Genomic DNA, 18,511 nt, shown 5'->3' on the forward strand with positions numbered 1-18,511 from the left:
CCCAATCTAACCCGGGCCGCAACGTCATGCAGCGCTTGTCCATGGGCGCGACCCACTTCACGTGACAAGCCATGGAGAGTAGGTCACTCCACAACTAGAGAATTGGGTATCGCCCAATCTAACTCCATGGTCTCGAACACCTTCGGAGAATTAGGCTTTCCCTAATCTAACCCCGAGATGGCCCATGCTTTAGTATAGATGCCACACACACAAGCAACAAGCGTGAGGTAGCTCCACCTCTAACCTCCACGCACATCTAGACTCAAAGCATAACAATCACTCGCCCTAGTCTAGACAAACACACACACAAACACTACTTAGCATGAGGGAGCTTAACCTCAAACCTCGATGCACCTAAGTCTAGACTAAAACTAAATAACTAAGCGAGTGACAACTAAACAAACAACCAATCAATCACACAACATGTATGCATGCAGCACAAACTTTCCCCGGGGCCCTGCAGAAAATCGATTAACTATGCCCCGAGTCTCCGTTTAAGACCTGTTGGTCAAGCTCGAACCTGCATACAAAACACAACACAAGAAACACACAGGAAACCCACCTTGACAATGCTTCTCCAATCGATGGTCGCCATGTCATCGCATCTTCACTTTCTTCGCCATGTCAACAACTTCTAAACCTCTTCTTCAAATGAGAAAACTCATTCCTTGATTTACTTAGACAATGGTTCTCCTTCTTTGGTTTCAAAACGTTGTTCTCCTCTTGCTCGGTTTTTATTGATTTTCTCGTACCGGCAGAAAACTGTCTTTCGACCATGACCGTTCCTCGTTTCGACCACGACTAAGGTCAAGGTCTTTGACTTTTCTACTTATGAGCAGGGTCATTACATTCTCCCCCACTCATTAGAATTCGTCCCCGAATTCTAAGGTGCTGATGACGTTGCTGCTTCATCTTCGAAGAACTCTGGAAAGTTCTGACGAAATCTGTTTTCATCTTCCCATGTTATCACCAAGCGGTTTTGTCTTCCCCAAAAGACTTGGATTTTAGGAATCTCCCTATTCTTCAGCATCTTCAAACGTCGTCCCCCGATGCGTATCGGCCCTTCTGGATATGTGAGATTTGTCCTCAGCTCTGGGATTCTCTCAGGCTCGATAGAATCAGGATCTCGAATCTGCCTTCTCAGCATAGATACATGAAATACAGGGTGTAAATTCATGTCTTCTGGCAGCTCTAGCCTGTAAGCTACTTCTCCTACTCTTCCAATGATCCAGTATGGACCAATGAAACGAACTGCTAACTTCCCAACTTTGCCGAAATGATCCTTTCCTTTCTGAGCTGATACCTTGAGATAGACCATATCTCCAACTGCAAATACTACTTCTCTCCTTCTTTGATCCGAGTTCTTCTTCTGTCGATCATGTGCCTTCTTCATGTTTGCTCGGATGACTTGCAGCTTCTCCAATGTTTCTTCAATGAATCCTGGTCTGATTAATCTTCGTTCTCCAACTTCCGTCCAACATAGAGGTGTTCGACAGGGTCTTCCATACAATGCCTCGTATCGTGACATTGCAATGCTGGCGTGGAAACTATTGTTGTAGGAAAATTCTATCAAAGGTAGATAGTTCTCCCACGTACCTGACCAATCGAGAATACACAAACGTAGCATATCCTCTATTGTCTGGATGGTCCTCTCCGTCTGCCCGTCCGTTTCTGGGTGAAATGCAGTACTGATGTGCAACTCCGTACCCAATGCTCTTTGCAATGCTCTCCAGAATGCTGCTGTAAATCTTGGATCTCGATCTGAGACAATGTTTGCTGGTACTCCGTGTAGCTTCACAATCTGATTGATGTAAATTTCCGCCAATGTCTCCGTCTTGTCTGTGTCTCTGATTGCTAACAAATGTGCTACCTTTGTCAGCCGATCCATGATATCCCAAATTGCATTATTTGATCTTCCTCTGGCCACTGGTAATCCTGTGATTAGATCCATGGACACTGAATCCCACTTCCACTCGGGAATAGGTAAGCTTTGAAGTAACCCTCCTGGTACTTGGTGTTCGGCTTTGATTTGCTGCCAAACTTGACACTGCGCTACCCATCTTGCTACTGACTTCTTCATTCCTGGCCAATGGTAATATCTCCTTATATCTCTATACATCTTGGTGCTTCCAGGATGTATACTCAAAAGTGACTGATGCGCTAACTTGAGAATATCCTCCTTGAATCCACCCTCCTTTGGCACAGTGATTCTTCCGTCGAGTAGCAATGTTCCGTCTTCTGCCATATGATATCCACTAGCATTTGGCCCTCCTTGCTCTCGTAGCTGCTCCATGATGATCTTCAGGTTCTCGTCTTGTTGCTGCGCTCCTCGAATACATTGTATCAAACTGGCTTGGTTCACGGCTTGCATTCCCAATGGTTCACTAGATTCTCCTTCCAGTGCAGCTAAAATTACCTTCTTGAATTCGTCTGATAACTTCTCCAAATCTCGCTCTGAGTCTACTACAGCTCTTCGTCGACTCAATGCATCTGCAACCACGTTTGCTTTTCCTGGGTGATACTGAATCTGAACGTCGTAGTCCGCAATGAATTCCATCCACCGTCTTTGTCGCAAATTCAGATCCGCCTGAGTGAACAAGTATTTAAGGCTTTTGTGATCCGTAAATACCTGAACGCTTTCTCCATAAGGATACGAGCGCCATATCTTTAATGCAAAAACAACGGCCGCCATCTCCAGATCGTGTGTGGGGTAGTTCTCCTTGTGCTTCTTCAACTGTCTTGAGGCGTATGCAATGACTCTGTTTTCTTGCATTAACACACACCCTAATCCTACCCGCGATGCGTCAGTATACACAACATATGGCTTACCCGGCTGAGGTAAGGCAAGAACTGGTGCCGTAGTCAATGCCTCCTTGAGTTTGTTGAAAGCTCTCTCCGTATGATCATCCCAAAGAAATGGGACTTCCTTTCCCGTCAATCGTGTCAAAGGTTTCGCGATTGATGAGAAAGCTTGCACGAACTTTTGGTAATAGCCTGCCAATCCGAGGAAACTTCTGATCTCCGTTACTGAGGTTAGACAAGGCCACTTCTGGATGACTTCAATCTTCTCTGGATCCACCGAAACTCCTTCCTTGGAAACTCTATGACCTAAGAAACCAATCTCACGCTTCCAGAATCGACACTTGCTGAGCTTAGCAAACAACTTCCAGTCTCTTAGTCTCTCAAATACCATCCTCAGATGCTCCTTGTGCTCCTCCTCGCTCCGTGAGTAGATGAGTATGTCGTCGATGAACACAATCACGAACTTGTCGAGGTAGTCGTGAAATACTTCATTCATCAACCTCATGAATACTGCTTGTGCGTTGGCTAACCCGAATGCCATTACAACGAACTCAAACTGGCCGTACCAAGTGTTGAATGCTGTCTTCATTACGTCGTTCTCTGCAATCAGAATTTGGTGATATCCCGAAGCCAAATCTATCTTCGAGAACAAACTCGCTCCTCTTAGTTGATCCAACAATTCATCGATCCTAGGTAAAGGGTACTTATCCTTGATCGTGATATTGTTGATTCCTCTGTAGTCGATGCACAATCTCATGCTGCCATCCTTCTTCTTCACAAACAAAACCGGAGCTCCCCAAGGTGAAGAACTCGGTCTGATGAAACCTTTGTCTAGTAAATCCTCCAACTGCTTCTTGAGCTCTGTTAACTCTGCTGGTGCCATGCGGTAAGGTGCCTTGGCGATAGGTGCAGCGCTCAGTTCTATGTTGATGGTGAACGGGTTACTCCGAGGTGGTGGTAACTCCGTTAACGCCCGAAACACGTCTTCAAACTCTTGGACCACTGGAATGTCTTCCATTCTCAATTCATTTCCTGTCTCCTCTCCGATGTACGTAAGCGATACCAAGTAGACCTCGCCGTCCACTAAGGCTCTCTCTGCTCTCATTAATGTGACGAACGTTGCTGAGACGCTAGGCTTGATCCCATAATACGCCAATACTCCTCGATGGTCGTCTTCAAAGAAAACTCTTCCTCTTGCACAGTCCAGCCACGCCCGATGCCTTGACAGCCAATCCATTCCTAAAATAACCTCGAAACCTTCTAAGGGCATGACCACTAGGTTGGCTAAAAGGATTTCGTGTAAAAGCACAATAGGCACATCCAACAACACCTTTTCACACATCCAACAACACCTTTTCAGCTTTCAAGGTTTCAAGGTTTGGCCTCCAGGGGTTAACACCGAGATATCAATATCACGGGTCACAAGGGTTCCTACAAATCTAGAGGCTACTACTGGGTTCACAAAATTATGGATGGCTCCCGAATCAAACAAAACAACAGCAGGGGTTCCACCAACCAACAATGATCCTAACAAAGATCAACACACTAGCATTCATCCAGAATGCTAACACAACAAACTACAAGCTACTAACTACTCTACACAGAAATAAACACGCAAAAGAGAGTTAGCACCCAAACAAACCTGTCACAGGACCTCTCGACGGTCCCGAAGCACTAGATGGAGTTTCCTCCATCTCCAAGGCATAGACTCTCCCTTCGGAGGCAGGATGCCCGGCTGGGTGTTCTCTAGTCGGTCGGTTTGGTTGGGTACGCGCAGACGATCCTCTTCCCTGTCCTGGACGGTTCACAGTACACTCGTTGGCGAAATGACCTTTCTCTCCACAGCTGTAGCAAGTAACCGATGCCTTCCAATCCGTCTTCTCAGCCGTTGAGTTGGTGCATTCATGAGAGTAATGTCCCAACTGACCACAATTGTAGCATGTCACCTGTGCCTTCGGGTTCTTTCCATGTAGTTTGAACTGACCCTTTCTTCCTTTCTTCTGGTTGGTTCGCAACTTATCATCCTTGGAATGACTGCTCTGAGGTTTGGGGTTTGATCCAACGGTTGGTTCACGTTCAGCTGCTACCATCTCCTCCACGTTGACTGCTTTCTCTATTAACTCGAACAAACTCACAAAATTGACGGCTTGTAGACAACTCCCGATCTCTGGCTTAAGACCTCGTAAGAACTTACGAACTAACACCGCTTCATCTCCGTCCTCGTAGTAGATGTATCGACTGAGCTTGAGAAATTCTGATTCGTACTCCCTAACACTCCTTTCACCTTCCTCCAATCGAAGAAATGCTTGCTCCATTCTGTCTCTTGCTTCTGGAGGAAAATACTTCTTCTGAAATTCTTGCTTGAATGCATCCCAATCCATGTCTTCTACTCCTTGTCTTCGTGTGATACTCTCCCACCAAGACATTGCGTCTTTCTCCAAGTAATGCACAGCTACGTCTTTCTTGTACTTGTATGGACACCTGGTGGTTGAGAAGTTCTTCTCTACACGCCGTAGCCATGTATCTGCTTTGAAGGTGTCGGCTTCTCTTTCGAACTTATAGGTACCCATGTTCTTCATCGTAAGAACATACTTCAGGAAGTCTGGTTGTCGAGTTTCAGGTTGATTTGCTTCTGGACTTGGGGTAACTTTGTTGGTTAAGACTTTAGACAAAAGGTTATGTACCATAGATAAGGTTGGATCTGCTGGTCTACTTCCTTCTGCTGGAGCTGGTGCAGGTGCTTGCGTAGGTGTAGCCGGCTCTGCTGGTCTTGAGTTGATTCTAATTGATGTAGATCCTTCCGAGTTTGCATGAGATGAATGGGGTCTCTGTGGTCCAACGAATGGTTCTGATTCCACATGCTGAGAATTGGGTGGTGATACTGATAATCGCCACGCTACAGGATATACGTTCTCCTCACTGTGAGCACGTTCAACGCCTTCCATAGGCCTTGGTCCACTGTCGCCAGTCTGGTTTGCTGAATTCGGAGCATGCCAGAAGTTGTGGTAGTTTGCGTACCTCGACCCATCCTGACCCGACGTTCCGAACGACTAGCCTGCTCCTGATCCTTGATTAGATATCTGCACGGTTTCAAGGGTTAATCCTAAAGAAAGAAAAATTCCCAAGGAACTAATCCTAAAACTACTCCCTAAAAACCCTAAGCGGAACGGACCGGTTTCCTAATGTGGCATAGGCGACTCATTTTGACTCGATAAAAACATTTGAAAAATGTTTCGGTTTATGAGCATGATCGGAAACACGCTCTGATACCACCATTTGTAACACCCCCGGACCGTACCAGGCCGGACTAACCCGGTACGTCCCAGGAGCGCCACAAGTATAGCTCACCGTACCGGTTCGACCAAGAATCAAGAACAAGTCAAGACTCTCGACCAATCCGTTCCAGTTTGCTATGACCTCGATGTCATGGCCTAAGGCTTCACAACCCGTACCACAATCATCGAGTTGTATCTACCCGGACAAGGTCTAATATCATTTAACACACAACTACGAATATAAACATACATTTTATTAATAATAGGTAGAAAGCGTTTTACAAAACATTACAATACAAAATACCAGAGTTTGAGCTCACGGCCTAGTGCCAAAATGAAAAGAAAGTAATTATACATTCCAAAAGATAGTCCGCTTATGCTTATGCCACTTCCAATCTACACCGGCCGCTTCCCGTTCCGCTGCGCCCTAAGCTTCCTACCTACGGGTTACCTGTATAGTAGAAGAGGGGATGAGTAATCGGAAATACTCAGTGAGTTCCAAAAATAAACAACAACGACCCCCTTCAGCCCATGCCTCAAACACAATCAACAATTGGTTAGTAGGACTACTGACGAGTTTCTCGCGACGATGCGATCATTCTACCACATCCCGGATGCTGTGGAGTTCCGGGTTCCCTGCCGCGGGGAATGTGCTAACAACCCCCCGGAGGGTTACTTTACTTGTTATGAGGCGTTCGTAGTGCGTTGTCGCCTCTGGTTCCCCATACCCGAAATTCTCGTCCGAGTGTTGGACCGTTTCGAAGTTGCGATAAGTCAGTTGACACCCGTTGCCATTCAGCACCTTATTGGGATCCTGATCCTAAGCTACGAGCATGGCCTTTCCCTTTCCGTTGATCATTATGAAGCGCTTTTGAGGCTTCAACTTGTCAGGGGTACGGATAAGCATAGGTTGGTCCCTCGGAAATTTATGTCAGTGGTTAAGAAGTTTATTTCGAACTTCAACTCGTGGAAGAAGTTCTTTTTCTTTGTCCGTATAGACGCTGCATCCATCGAAGAGAGTTGCATTCCATTGTTCCGGAGGTTGCCGAATGATCGTCCCTTCATCAATCCTTTTGCTCCATTCCCCGAGGACATCATTTCGGTGAGGGATCTTCTCAGGAATGGTCCCTTCTTCTGGACTTCTTTTACGCCGAAGAGGGTTCGGAAGGCACTGAGATTCGTGCAACCCGGTCCTGCTTTGGATGCGGACACGGGAAGCGACTCCGAACCCGACCACCAGAATCCCGTCGAAGCTCCGACAGCTGCGCCGGAGTCGAGCTCTTGGAAGGGAAAATATGTCGATCTTGGCGACATAGAGTTTTCGATGGATGACTCTATGCTTCCAGGATGGGATCCGAACCTTGCTTACGGCGAAGGGAGCGGTTCGAGCGAGGCCCCTATTCCGGATTTCGATGATTTATTTGCTGGGCTGCCATCGGGTTTCGATGCTCCTCCTCCTACGAAAGAATCGGCGAGGCCGAGAGTCGTTGCGGAAGGATCTCGCATCATCAATGGGGTTAGTTTTTTTTTGAGAATTTTTTGGTGATTGTCCCATGTATATATTTATAACATGCCAATCGATTTTGCAGGGCCTGAGCTTGTTGGGCTCGGCCATTGAGGCGGGCCATAGAGAAGCCATGGTCTACCGCTTCAATGCGGAGAAAGCGGAGCGGGATCTTGCTCGCGTGCAAGGCGAGATGCTGGAGCGAGAGGCGCAGCTTACTCGTGATCATGCGCGGGCTGTTCGTAAAGCGGAGAGGAAAGGCAAAAGAGAAATCGTCGAGGTGATGAAGACTCGTGCATCTCAGTTCCAGGTTGAGTACGGGAACCTCAAGAATGCCTTTACCTCGGTGGGTGACTTTCGCAAGTGCCGTGGTTCGGTCCGAAGTCTTTGGAGGACGCGAGCCGATGACTATGTGTTTGAAGAGGAAATGAGCTTGATGAAGAGTGGGATGACTGACCGTGCCCACGCTGAGGCGCTTATCCTTCCGACTGACGAGAGGATTCAAGGGTTCTGGGATTCCATCCCGGTTTCCCCTGATACCGAGGAGGTTCCGACCGATTTTCACGATGGTGGCGAGGAAGTGGATCGTCCCGCGGATGCGTTTGGTGCTTCGTTGTCCGGGGACTTTGACTTTGGATCATGAGGGATGGATCAGTTATCCTTGTTTTCGGCCGTATTTGTATTTCCGGGACTGGCCGTTTGTGGCTTTGAATCCCTTGCCGCTTTACGCGGTTTATTTATATGATAAATGTTTTGTTTCGAGTTTTCCTGAGTAGGGTTGAAGTAAATACGAGTTGTCGTCTCGTATGTAGTTCTGATTAGACGTTCAATCTGTTGGTTCGTTCGTGATTTTCGTAAAAATTTACTTATCTTTACGATTTTCGAGAACATTGAGATACGAACGGAGAGACATGGTTTATGATCTCGTATCTTTTAGATATCATGCCTTGAGATGTTTGAGACCAGAGCGTTGGGTTTAGGGCAAGACCTAGGTTTACTTTCCGTTAAGGTTTGTGAGGTGACTAGCCGGCTATCGTTTTTCCTGTTGCGATTTCTTCCTGACTCGCACCGATTTAAAGTCCGCGATATGTTCTCGGCTTATATGACTTGTATGGTACGAATCGAGCATCTTCTCAGAATCAACTGGAAGTGCTAAACCAAAATTTCGGTTTTTTTTTGTAGCGCGCTTTTGTCCTTGTGCTGGACGTTTTTAAATATCAAAAGAGTGATCGGATTGCGTTTGTTTAAGACGGCTGGCGTGTTCGTCGGGGCCAATCGACGAACGGGGTGTAAGGTTTTTGGTGGTCGCGTTCGGACAATTTGTTAGCATTGTCCTCGAATTTTAACTTTTGTTACGTCTCGCAGTTATTTCGAGGATTATGCGTGTATTTTTGAAAGATAATAATCTTTACGATTTTTGGGCCGGAAGGGGCCGCAGACAAGAGTCTTAACGTTTTCAGGCGTGTCCTGAAAGTTTCTTTTGTGTTTTACTGAAGCGTAAACGTTTTCGATAAGAAAGGACAACATATATTGTAGTAAAAGTTTTTGAAGTTTCTAAAAACTCGATTACAATAATGAAGGTTTTTCTAAGTGGGAGTATACGAGTATACGCACCCACTCCCCCCCCCCCCTTTTTAGAGAGGGGGATAGCTGAACTCGTCTTTTGACGAGCTGCCTACGTACCCCTTTCGAGGATCAAGCCATCTCGTAGTTCTGTTTCATGCCGCGAGTGTTCTTACTCGGCGGTAGATGTCGCGATGTCCGCCTTGACCGTGTCGATCGTGGCTGGGTCGACGCTATTTTCCGGATGTTCCGGTTGAGTTGTTGCGTGGGCTTCGGATTTATGTCGAGCCTCGACGTCTGATGCGTTTGCGTTGATAGACGATTTTACTTCGTCTTCTCCGGGGGTGCTTTTGGCTGAAGATCGATCTATCTTCGTGCGTTTGCCGTTTGTGGAAGCCGTGATTTGCCTTAACTTATGCTCCGCGAGGAAGCATAGTCGCGACTGTTTTTGGCATCCCCAGATGGCCGCGACTCCGCTCGGCGTTGGGAACTTGAGACCCAGGTGGTAGGTTGATGGAACTGCCTGCATGGCGTTGAGCCATGGGGTTCCCATGATTACGTTGTAGATAGCGGGATCGACGATTTTTGTGATCTCTTTGGCCATGACTGGCAATTGGATTGATCCGAGAGTCATCGACACTTCGCCTGAAAAACCCATGAGCGGTTTTGGCGTCGGAATTACTTCTCCGATTTCGATACTCATCCGCTTGAGAGTGTCGCGGAAGATTACGTTGACCGTGCTTCCCGTGTCGACGAGTACCCTTCCGACTTCTAAATCTCGTATGACGAGATCTATGACGAGCGGGTCGCAGTGAGGTTGGTCGATACCGCCGGCTTCTTCCTCCGTGAAGGTGATCGAGCAACTTTGGCCGTCTCGAGGAGGAGACCATGTAGGCCAATTTGCACTTGACTCTGCCTTCCGTTGGTAAGCGTTGATGGCCGACACGGTATCGCCGCAGTATTGTGATCCTCCGATGATCATATTGACTCTTCGACGATTGTTATCGTTCCCTTTGTCATCCGGCCTCCTACCGCGTTTATCCCCAGGATGGTTTCGTTGAGGGGATTTTTCAGCGGGCGGATTTCTATCCGTCTTTGGAGGCCGATCAGAATCGAGGATGAGATCCGTGACGCTAGTTACTTCCGAAAGCTCTCCAGCGAGTAGCTTCGCGGCCAGTCTTGCTCCCAGGACTTTGCAATTGGTCGTGGAGTGTCCTCGAGATTGGTGGAACTCGCAAAAGGTGTTTTTGTCATACCCTTGATTGCGAGTCCATGTGTTGCCCGTGGTCCGGCCTTGATCCGAACTGATCGCATAGTTATGCGCCCCTTGGAGATCTTCCCCCTCGTGATGGACGTACTTGTCGTTACGAGAGTTCTTCTTTTTCCCCTTCGGATCTGCGTCTTTCGAGGATGGTCTTGCCGGCTTATGTTTTTGCGATAAGACTTTAGTTTCTTCCTCGACTATGATGTAGTCCGTTGCTTTGTGGAGGGCGTCCTGGATCGTTCGCGGTTTGTCGAGAGTTATCCATTTTCTGAATTTCGACTTGTACCAGAGCGTCTTTCTCAGCGCGTCGATGGCCACTTTGTCGCTTATCCCGCTGACCCTAGACATTATCAGCTTGAACCGACTGATAAATTCGCGGAGGGGTTCGTCTTCACTCTGGGAGAGACTCCAGAGGTCAACATCGGAGGTTTCCCTGTCTATGAATACAGAGTACTATTTGAGGAATTCCGATGCGAGCTGTCGAAAACTCCAGATGGTGTTGCGACGAAGGCGTGCGAACCATTCGAGCGCTGCTCCTTCGAGATTTTTGACGAACAGGCGGCAATAGCAGGCATCTTTTTCGCCGTCCTTCAGTCTTGCTCTTCCCATCGCGATGTGGAAAGCCTGAAGGTGCGCTTTTGGATCGGCCGTACCATCGTACTTCGGTACTTTGATCTTTCACGGATCGGACACCCTCATGTCCGAAATGCGACTGGTAAAGGGGGTCTTTCGAGCTCCTTCCAGCAGTCGATCGATCTCGGGGGCAGCACTAGTAGCATGATGGATTTGAGACTTTACGGCTCTCACTTCTGCCGCAGTCTTAGTGATGTAGTCGCGAAGATCGCGGATATCCGATGTCTCGTCAGTGGATTTCCGAACCTGTCGGCGTTTACTGCGAGTGAGCTCGGTTTGCCTTTCGGCCAGCTCCTCTTGTTCGTTCCAATAGGCGACTTCTTCTTCTTCCGTCATTGGTTTTTCGAACGGGGAGCCTTCCCGAGCGGATCGGCTTCTGGTCCTTCTTGGATGTCTGTCGACATCCTCGTCGGTGTCGTTGGAGACATCGCTAGGATCCAGGTCAATGTGTTCGGCTTCGTTATCCTCCGAATCCTTTGCAGGGGGCGGAATATTTTCAGGGTTCCCCTTTTCGACGGGAGATTTCTCGCTAGGGTTTTGACCGGAAGGTCGTTCCCGCGCGAGTCCTGTTCTATCGAGTGGGGTGGCGAAGTCGAGCCTTTTCCCGCGGATTTTGGTGGTTCCGCGGGGACGGATAGCTTGGGTCCTTGCCGTTAAGGTTTCAACCTGTTTGGTCAAGGTATTCACGAGCTTATCCTGTTCTTCCGACCTTTTCTCATAGGTGGCGAACATCTTTTTGAACTTCTCGAGCGTCGCGGCGTTGGCTTGCGCGTTGGCCGCGGATACGTCCGCTACTGGAGTGTGGAGATCGGTGCCGCTGCCTCCATTAAGAGGAGTTTGCACGTTATCCGCGTCGTTGGTTGACATGTCAGATTGTGTGTGGCTTTTGCGGGTTAGATTGATCCGTAAGTCCCCCTCCTTCTAGCGCCAAACTGTGGGAACCGAAATTCACACTGTCGATTTCCGTTTAAATTAGGAAACTAGGAAAACCCTAATTTCCCAGAGGACCCGGATATCTGTTAATTACCACACGTCAAGCAATCAGAACACGAGAATAACAACGATAAAAATAAGAAATCGAAAAGAGAGCAAAGTAGATCTTATTCCGAATCTGCGTATGAGCGTTACAACAAGGTATAAGCCTGGGCTCGAGAGCTGTCGGCGAGATTCCTAGTTCTAGCAACCCTAAGACGGCTAAACCTAATTGAGTCGCAGCTCGAAATAACAAAAACGGAAAATTGCCTAAATTGCTCTAAGTGCTAAGTTTGCTCTGAAAAAGTTCTCCTCTCCCTTGCTCCTCGCCTAGGACTCCTTATATACTAGCTCCAAGGTCGGTTTACGCTTTTACTCTTCTGCCCTTAAGCCGTCATAGCATAAAAATGGAGATATGCCATTTTTCCCGATCTTCACAATTATCTTCAAAACTTCCGTATTTATCCGCGGAAACTTGACATTTATCCTTCCTTGTGGGCCAAGCGTAAACCATGCTGTGGTTTACGGGCTTTTGGTTAGGAAAATCGTAGGATGGGCTTCGAATCGTGTTTTAGGTCCCTTTGGGCCGTCTTCCGACTCGACACGTTTACTACGAGTTTTCCGCGGTTTCTAATCCGCGAAGTTTGATCGATGAATTAGAATAGCGGGAAACATGGACTGAGCTTGCTACGGTCTTCGGGAGATAGCATTCGAAGGTTTGACGAGAATGCATGGACTGGTGTCGTATCGATGTTCGGAAAGGTTCAATCGCTACACAGCGACCGAACTTTGGCTCGAGCCCGGTCTCTACGTAGCGACAGAGTGAGACGAGTGCTCGGTCGCTACGTAGCGACCGAGCTTTGGCTTGAGCTCGGTCGCTACGTAGAGACCGAGGGGGACGATCGCTCGGTCGCTACGTAGCGACCGAGCGGGACGATCGCTCGGTCGCTGCGTAGCGACCGAGCTTGGCTCGGGTTTGGTTGCTACGTAGCGACCGGACGGCGTGTATACGTAGCGACCGAGCTTGGTTTGTTCGGTTTGAATCCCAAAGGATCATTCTTCGTAAAAACCTCATATAGGTTATTTTTACGAAAATTACATCTCTTCTTTTACTAACTCTTTCGGAAATACGATCTCCGAGGATTTTCGGGTGGTAATTCTGTCGTAACCGTTTTTGACCCCAACATATGCATGCAGCACACACTTTCCCCGGGGCCCTGCAGAAAATCGATTAACTATGCCCCGAGTCTCCGTTTAAGACCCGTTGGTCAAGCTTGAACCTGCAAACAAAACACACACACAAGAAACACACAGGAAACGCACCTTGGCTACTGGCTACAAAGACTATCCAGCACCCCTAGCTATCTCCCCAAAAATGGTAACTAAAAACTACCCGAAAACACTCTTTTTTCTCGGTTTCTCTCTCTAACTCACCACTCTCTCTCTAAGGTAAGCTCTCACGGTTTTGAATGAGAAAAATGAAAGGGAGGGGTCTGGTATTTATAGAAATGGAGGACTGAGGCTGGGCTGGACAAATGGCACACATGCATGAGGAAAAATGGTCACATGTCCCACTACGAAACTTCCGTGGCAAGTAACCTTGCTTCCAGAAGGCTTTTACCTTTCTCCCCAAGTTTTCCAGTTGCTTGGTCACCAAGTCTCATCTTCTAGAAGCTTCGTAACTTGGTCGCCAAGTCTTCTTCCAACCAATGAGAGTTTGCCACGCGTATCGCTCCGTCACTCCTTGCCACGCGTATCGCTCCGTCCCTCCTCTGAATCCAATCGGTGGTCGCCATGTCATCGCGTCTTCACTTTCTTTGCCATGTCAACAACTTTTAAACCTCTTCTTCAAATGAGAAAACTCATTCCTTGATTTACTTAGACAATTCTTCTCCTTCTTCGGTTTCAAAACGTCGATCTCCTCTTGCTCGGTTTTTATCGATTTTCTCGTACCGGCAGAAAACTGTCTTTCGACCATGACCGTTCCTCGTTTCGACCACGACTAAGGTCAAGGTCTTTGACTTTTCTACTTATGAGCAGGGTCATTACAACGTTAGTACAAGATCCGCCATCAATGATCAAGCTACATACCTTGTGATCAACACTACATCTTGTGTGAAAGATGTTCTCCCGTTGGATGGTCTCTGGATCAAAGAGGGTGCTAAGAGCTCTCCGGGTCACTAGCAGCTCGCCTGTCTCCGGGTAGTCGGTTACTTCCTCATCAGAGAGCACTGCCGCGGCCTCTGCCTCATCTTGGGATTCATACTCGCCATCCCCCTTTAGGACCATCACTCGTTTGTTTGGACAATCCCGGGCGTAGTGGCCCTTGCCCTGACACTTATAACAAATGATGTCACGAGTACGCAAAGTTTGGGCTTGAGTCTTACCCTGCTCCGGTTTGTATGCATTGGACGAGTCAGCCTGGTTTGTCTTGAATCAGCTCTCAATCTCAATCGCCTTGCCCTTGTCGCCTTGCTTTGAGCCCGGTTGAGTCCATGCAGGCTTGCTGCGGCTGGTGCTGGCCGTCTTGCGCTTGATGTGCTGCTCGGCTTGCGTAGCAAAGTGCAGTAGGTCGTTGAAGTCTTCATACTATTGTCTCTCCACCTTGCGGGCAATGCGGTCTTGCAGCCCTTCCAGGAATTGGGACATCATCGTCTCATCGGGCTCGTCGGTCTCAAGCTTATTCCTAAGTGCCTCAAACTCCTCAAAGTATTCCTCCACAGTCTTAGTTCCCTGCGTAAGTTTACGAAAACGTTTTAGCACATCACGCTGGTAGTAAGATGGAATGTACCTCGCGCGAAGCTTGGTCTGCATCTCGGTCCAATTACGCGCTCTCCACACTGGCCCGGACTTGGCGACGTCTCGATCCCACCATGAAAGAGCATTGTCCGTCAGCTGGGCTGCTGCTAGGGCAACCTTCCTCGCCTTGCTATATTAGTAATAGTCGAAGATGTACTCCATGCGCTTTTTCCACACGATGTAGGCATCCGGATCAACCTTGCCGGCAAATGTTGGGGGAAGAAGCTTAAGCGCCTTGCCTCCTAACCATGGCTCTTCCTCCTCTCGGTCTCGACCTCCTCTATGGTCGCGGCCTCCTCCTACTTGGGCCCGGGGTCCTCGCGCGTTCCTCCTCCCTCCCCGGTTTGGCCTCTCCTCGTCCTGACTGCGCGTATCATCAGTACTGTCCGCGTCCGAGTCAGTGTCATGCGGATCCGGCTGATTCCTTCCGGGTGGTCGAGGTCCGTTGGGCCTGCCTCCCTGCCGTAGCTGAGCAAGCTCGGCGGTGATAGCCCTAAGACTCGCTCTCAGCTCTTCATTGTCAGCTAGGAGCTGAGCGTTTATGGCCGCTTGGTCTTGACCTACATCTCCCATAGTTTCTGAAAAAGATACTCAAAGAAAAGATCAAAGGCAAGAGGGTTTAAATAGAGGCTTGTGTCGGATACTAGAGTATCGACCAAGACAAAGAGTAAATGCAAAATTTAAAGATGAAAATCGAATCAAGATTGAAAAAGGAAAGTGGGAATATTTTTTTGATTTTCGAAAGCTTGGAAGGAAAGCAAAACTATTTGATTTTTTTTTTTTAAATGCAAAAATCGAAAACTTGGAGAACAATCCAAAAATTTCAAAATATGGAAAGTAAATATTTTTTTTTTGAAGTGCAACGGCTAGGGTTCAGAAAGAACTGAGTTTCACAGGAAACTTCAGCTCTGATACCAAAATGTTGTAGGCACAGGACGGATGGTCGGATTGGACGGACGGACGGACGGTCGGATGGCCGTTCCGCGGTTCAGCCTTGGCTCGGATGGACGGTACCGGCCGGGTCGTCTCTTGTTTGGGATTGTACCTGAAACAGATATGAACTTTTATGAGTTTTCAATAGAAACAAGAAGAGAAACCGAGATACTAATGGATGAATGATAAATAAGCAAGATATGATTCTTTTGGGTTTTATAGAATCGATGAATGAAATCTAGAACAAAAGATAGAGAAAAGAGAAGTTTGGCGGATGGAATCTGTTGCTGGACGTTGTCTCTCTCAACAAGATGCCAAGGACGGATGGAAGGATAGATATGGATCTGGCTCTTGCTGGACGTATGTCTCTCTCGAGATTCGGACAAGGAATGGAATGGATCGAAGGACTCCACAAAGAACAATGGATCGGTTCTTTGATATGTCAGACGGCTGCTCTCAATGGTTTCACACAACTGAAAGACTTAGGGTTTCTTTGCTAAAGCAAAAACGATTTCATAAAAAGACTTAGCCGAAAATTGGCAACTACAAAGGTTTAAATAGGTGTTCCTCAATGGACTTTAAAAGATAAAAAGGCCTAGACAAATGGCCAAAGTCTTAACCGAAATAAATTAAAGAAAAACAATAGACCGGTCGCGGTTTGAGATGTCTGAATCAGAACTCATAGTATGCTTGCATGTTGCCACATTAAAACCTTTCGGGAAAACCCAGTGGGACAAAACCCGATAAGGAAAAAGAGTACAACACATACTACTCCTTCTGATGGTCGGCTATATCTCTGAACCGGAAGCAATTTGGTTGGATGGATTGAGTATGAAGGTGGAAATGATCAGGCCGGCTTCATTCTGGCCGATGGAGGAGAACTGGCTTGAATGGAAGGGCTCTGGAACCTCTAATGGTTCGCCGGTGTCTTCCAGCTTTAAGTCAAACAACTCCTGGATCAATAGTTGCTTGAATTCGGTTTGTTCCTGTGCAAGCAACTCCTGGACAGCTTTGGCAAATCCAGCTCTTATAACCCTTGAGCCGGACCTTGTGGTAGGACCTTTGCGGATGATGGGAACCTCAGTCGTGGGTACTACAACACCTAAGACTGGCTGGCACGTTTCCTCGATCCATGGCCGTCCCAACGATCTTATTCAGGATCGGGGATGCGACATGGGCTGTCTGTTCAGTACACAAAGGCGTCCGTGGGTTTCCGCCAGCACACAAAGGACGTCCGTGGCTGTCCGTCAGCACACACAGGACGTCCGTGGCTGTCCATCAGTACATATATCAGCACGCTGGTCCTTGGACTCAGCACGCTGGCCCTTCAGGTGGACTTTTTGGGTGATTTTGGCCCACGTGGGCTATCTGTTCAATACACACAGGACGTCCGTGGGTGTCCGCCAGCACACAGGACGTCCGTGCTGTCTGTGGCTGTCCGTCAGCACACACAGGAGGTCCGTGGCTGTCCATCATTACACATATCAGCACGCTGGTCCTTGGACTCAGCAGGCTGGCCCCTCCCGTGGACTGTTCGGGTGATTTTGGCCCAGGTGGGCTGTCTGTTCAGTACACACATGACGTCCGTGGGTGTCTGTCAGCACACACAGGACGTATGTGTGTGTCCGTCAGCACACACAGGACGTCTGTGGCTGTCCATCAGTACACATATCAGCACGTTGGTCCTTGGACTCAGCACGCTGACCCTTCCTGTGGACTGTCCGGGTGATTTTGGCCCACATGGGCTGTCTGGTCAGTACACACAGGACGTCCGTGGGTGTCCGCCAGTACACACATGACGTCCTTGGCTCTCTGTGTGTGTCCGTGTGTGTCCGTCTGTGTCCGTCAGCACACACAGGACGTCCGTGTCTGTCCATCAGTACACATATCAGCACGTTGATCCATGGACTCAGCACGCTGGCCCTTCCCGTGGACTGTTTGGGTTATTTTGGCCCACGTGGGCTGTCTGTTCAGTACACATAGGACGTCCGTGGGTGTCCGCGAGCACACACAGGACGTCTGTGGCTCACTGTGGCTGTCCGTCAGCACACACACGACGTCTGTGGCTGTCTATATGTGTTCGTATGTGTCCGTCAGCACAGACAATACGTCCGTGGGTGTCTGTCAGCACACACAGGACGTCCGTGTGTGTCCGTCAGCACACCCATGATGCCGTGGCTTTCCGTGTGTGTCCGTCAGCACACACAGGACGTCCCTGGCTGTCCACAGTACACATATCAGCACGTTGGTCCTTGGACTCAGCACGCTGGCCCATCCCGTGGACTGTTTGGGTGATTTTGGCCCACGTGGGCTGTCTGTTCAGTACACACATGACATCCGTGGGTGTCTGCCAGCACACACTGAACGTCTGTGGCTGTCAGTGGCTGTCCCTCAGCACACAAAGGACGTCCGTGGCTGTCTGTGTTTGTCTGTGTTTGTCTGTGTGTGTCTGTCAGCACACACAGGACGTATGTGGCTCTCCATCAGTACACATATCAGCACGCTGGTCCTTGGACTGAGCACGCTGGCCCTTCCCGTGGACTGTTCGGGTGATTTTGGCCCACGTGGGCTGTCTAATCAGTAAACGCAGAACATCCGTGGGTGATCGTCAGCACACACAGGACGTCCGTGTGTGTCCGTCAGCACACACAGGACGTCCGTGTGTGTCCGTCAGCACACACAGGACGTCCGTGGCTGTCCGTGTGTGTCTGTCTGTGTCCGTCAGCACACACAGGACATCCGTGGCTGTCCGTGTAAAATACTCAG

The 18,511-nt window shown here is 48.5% G+C and overlaps 1 protein-coding gene across 1 annotated transcript; it reads right to left on the reverse strand.

Annotated features, from left to right (window-relative positions):
* Nucleotides 1-883: 883 nt before the first annotated feature.
* LOC125596326 lies at nt 884-14,601 on the reverse strand. The gene is made up of 7 exons (XM_048771511.1): nt 14,401-14,601; nt 14,105-14,344; nt 6,115-6,273; nt 5,858-5,882; nt 4,445-5,779; nt 4,202-4,329; nt 884-4,132 (listed from the first exon to the last, which is right to left on the reverse strand). Exons 1-7 carry the CDS (start codon nt 14,599-14,601, stop codon nt 884-886), a joined length of 5,337 nt encoding a protein of 1,778 aa, XP_048627468.1.
* Nucleotides 14,602-18,511: the final 3,910 nt, after the last annotated feature.

Source organism: Brassica napus, unplaced genomic scaffold (genome assembly GCF_020379485.1).
Source record: "Brassica napus cultivar Da-Ae unplaced genomic scaffold, Da-Ae ScsIHWf_1183;HRSCAF=1698, whole genome shotgun sequence".
NCBI classification, from domain to species: domain Eukaryota; kingdom Viridiplantae; phylum Streptophyta; class Magnoliopsida; order Brassicales; family Brassicaceae; genus Brassica; species Brassica napus.

Bases quoted from the DNA above. Each gene is read 5' to 3' on its own strand.
- LOC125596326 (XM_048771511.1), bottom strand. From the start codon at position 14,601: ATGAAGACTTCAACGACCTACTGCACTTTGCTACGCAAGCCGAGCAGC. The intron at 14,345-14,400 runs GTAAGACTCAAG...TATAAGTGTCAG, and splicing joins TGCATACAAACCGGAGCAGG to GGCAAGGGCCACTACGCCCG. The intron at 4,133-4,201 runs GTGTTAACCCCT...ATGTGTGAAAAG, and splicing joins CCCGTGATATTGATATCTCG to GTGTTGTTGGATGTGCCTAT.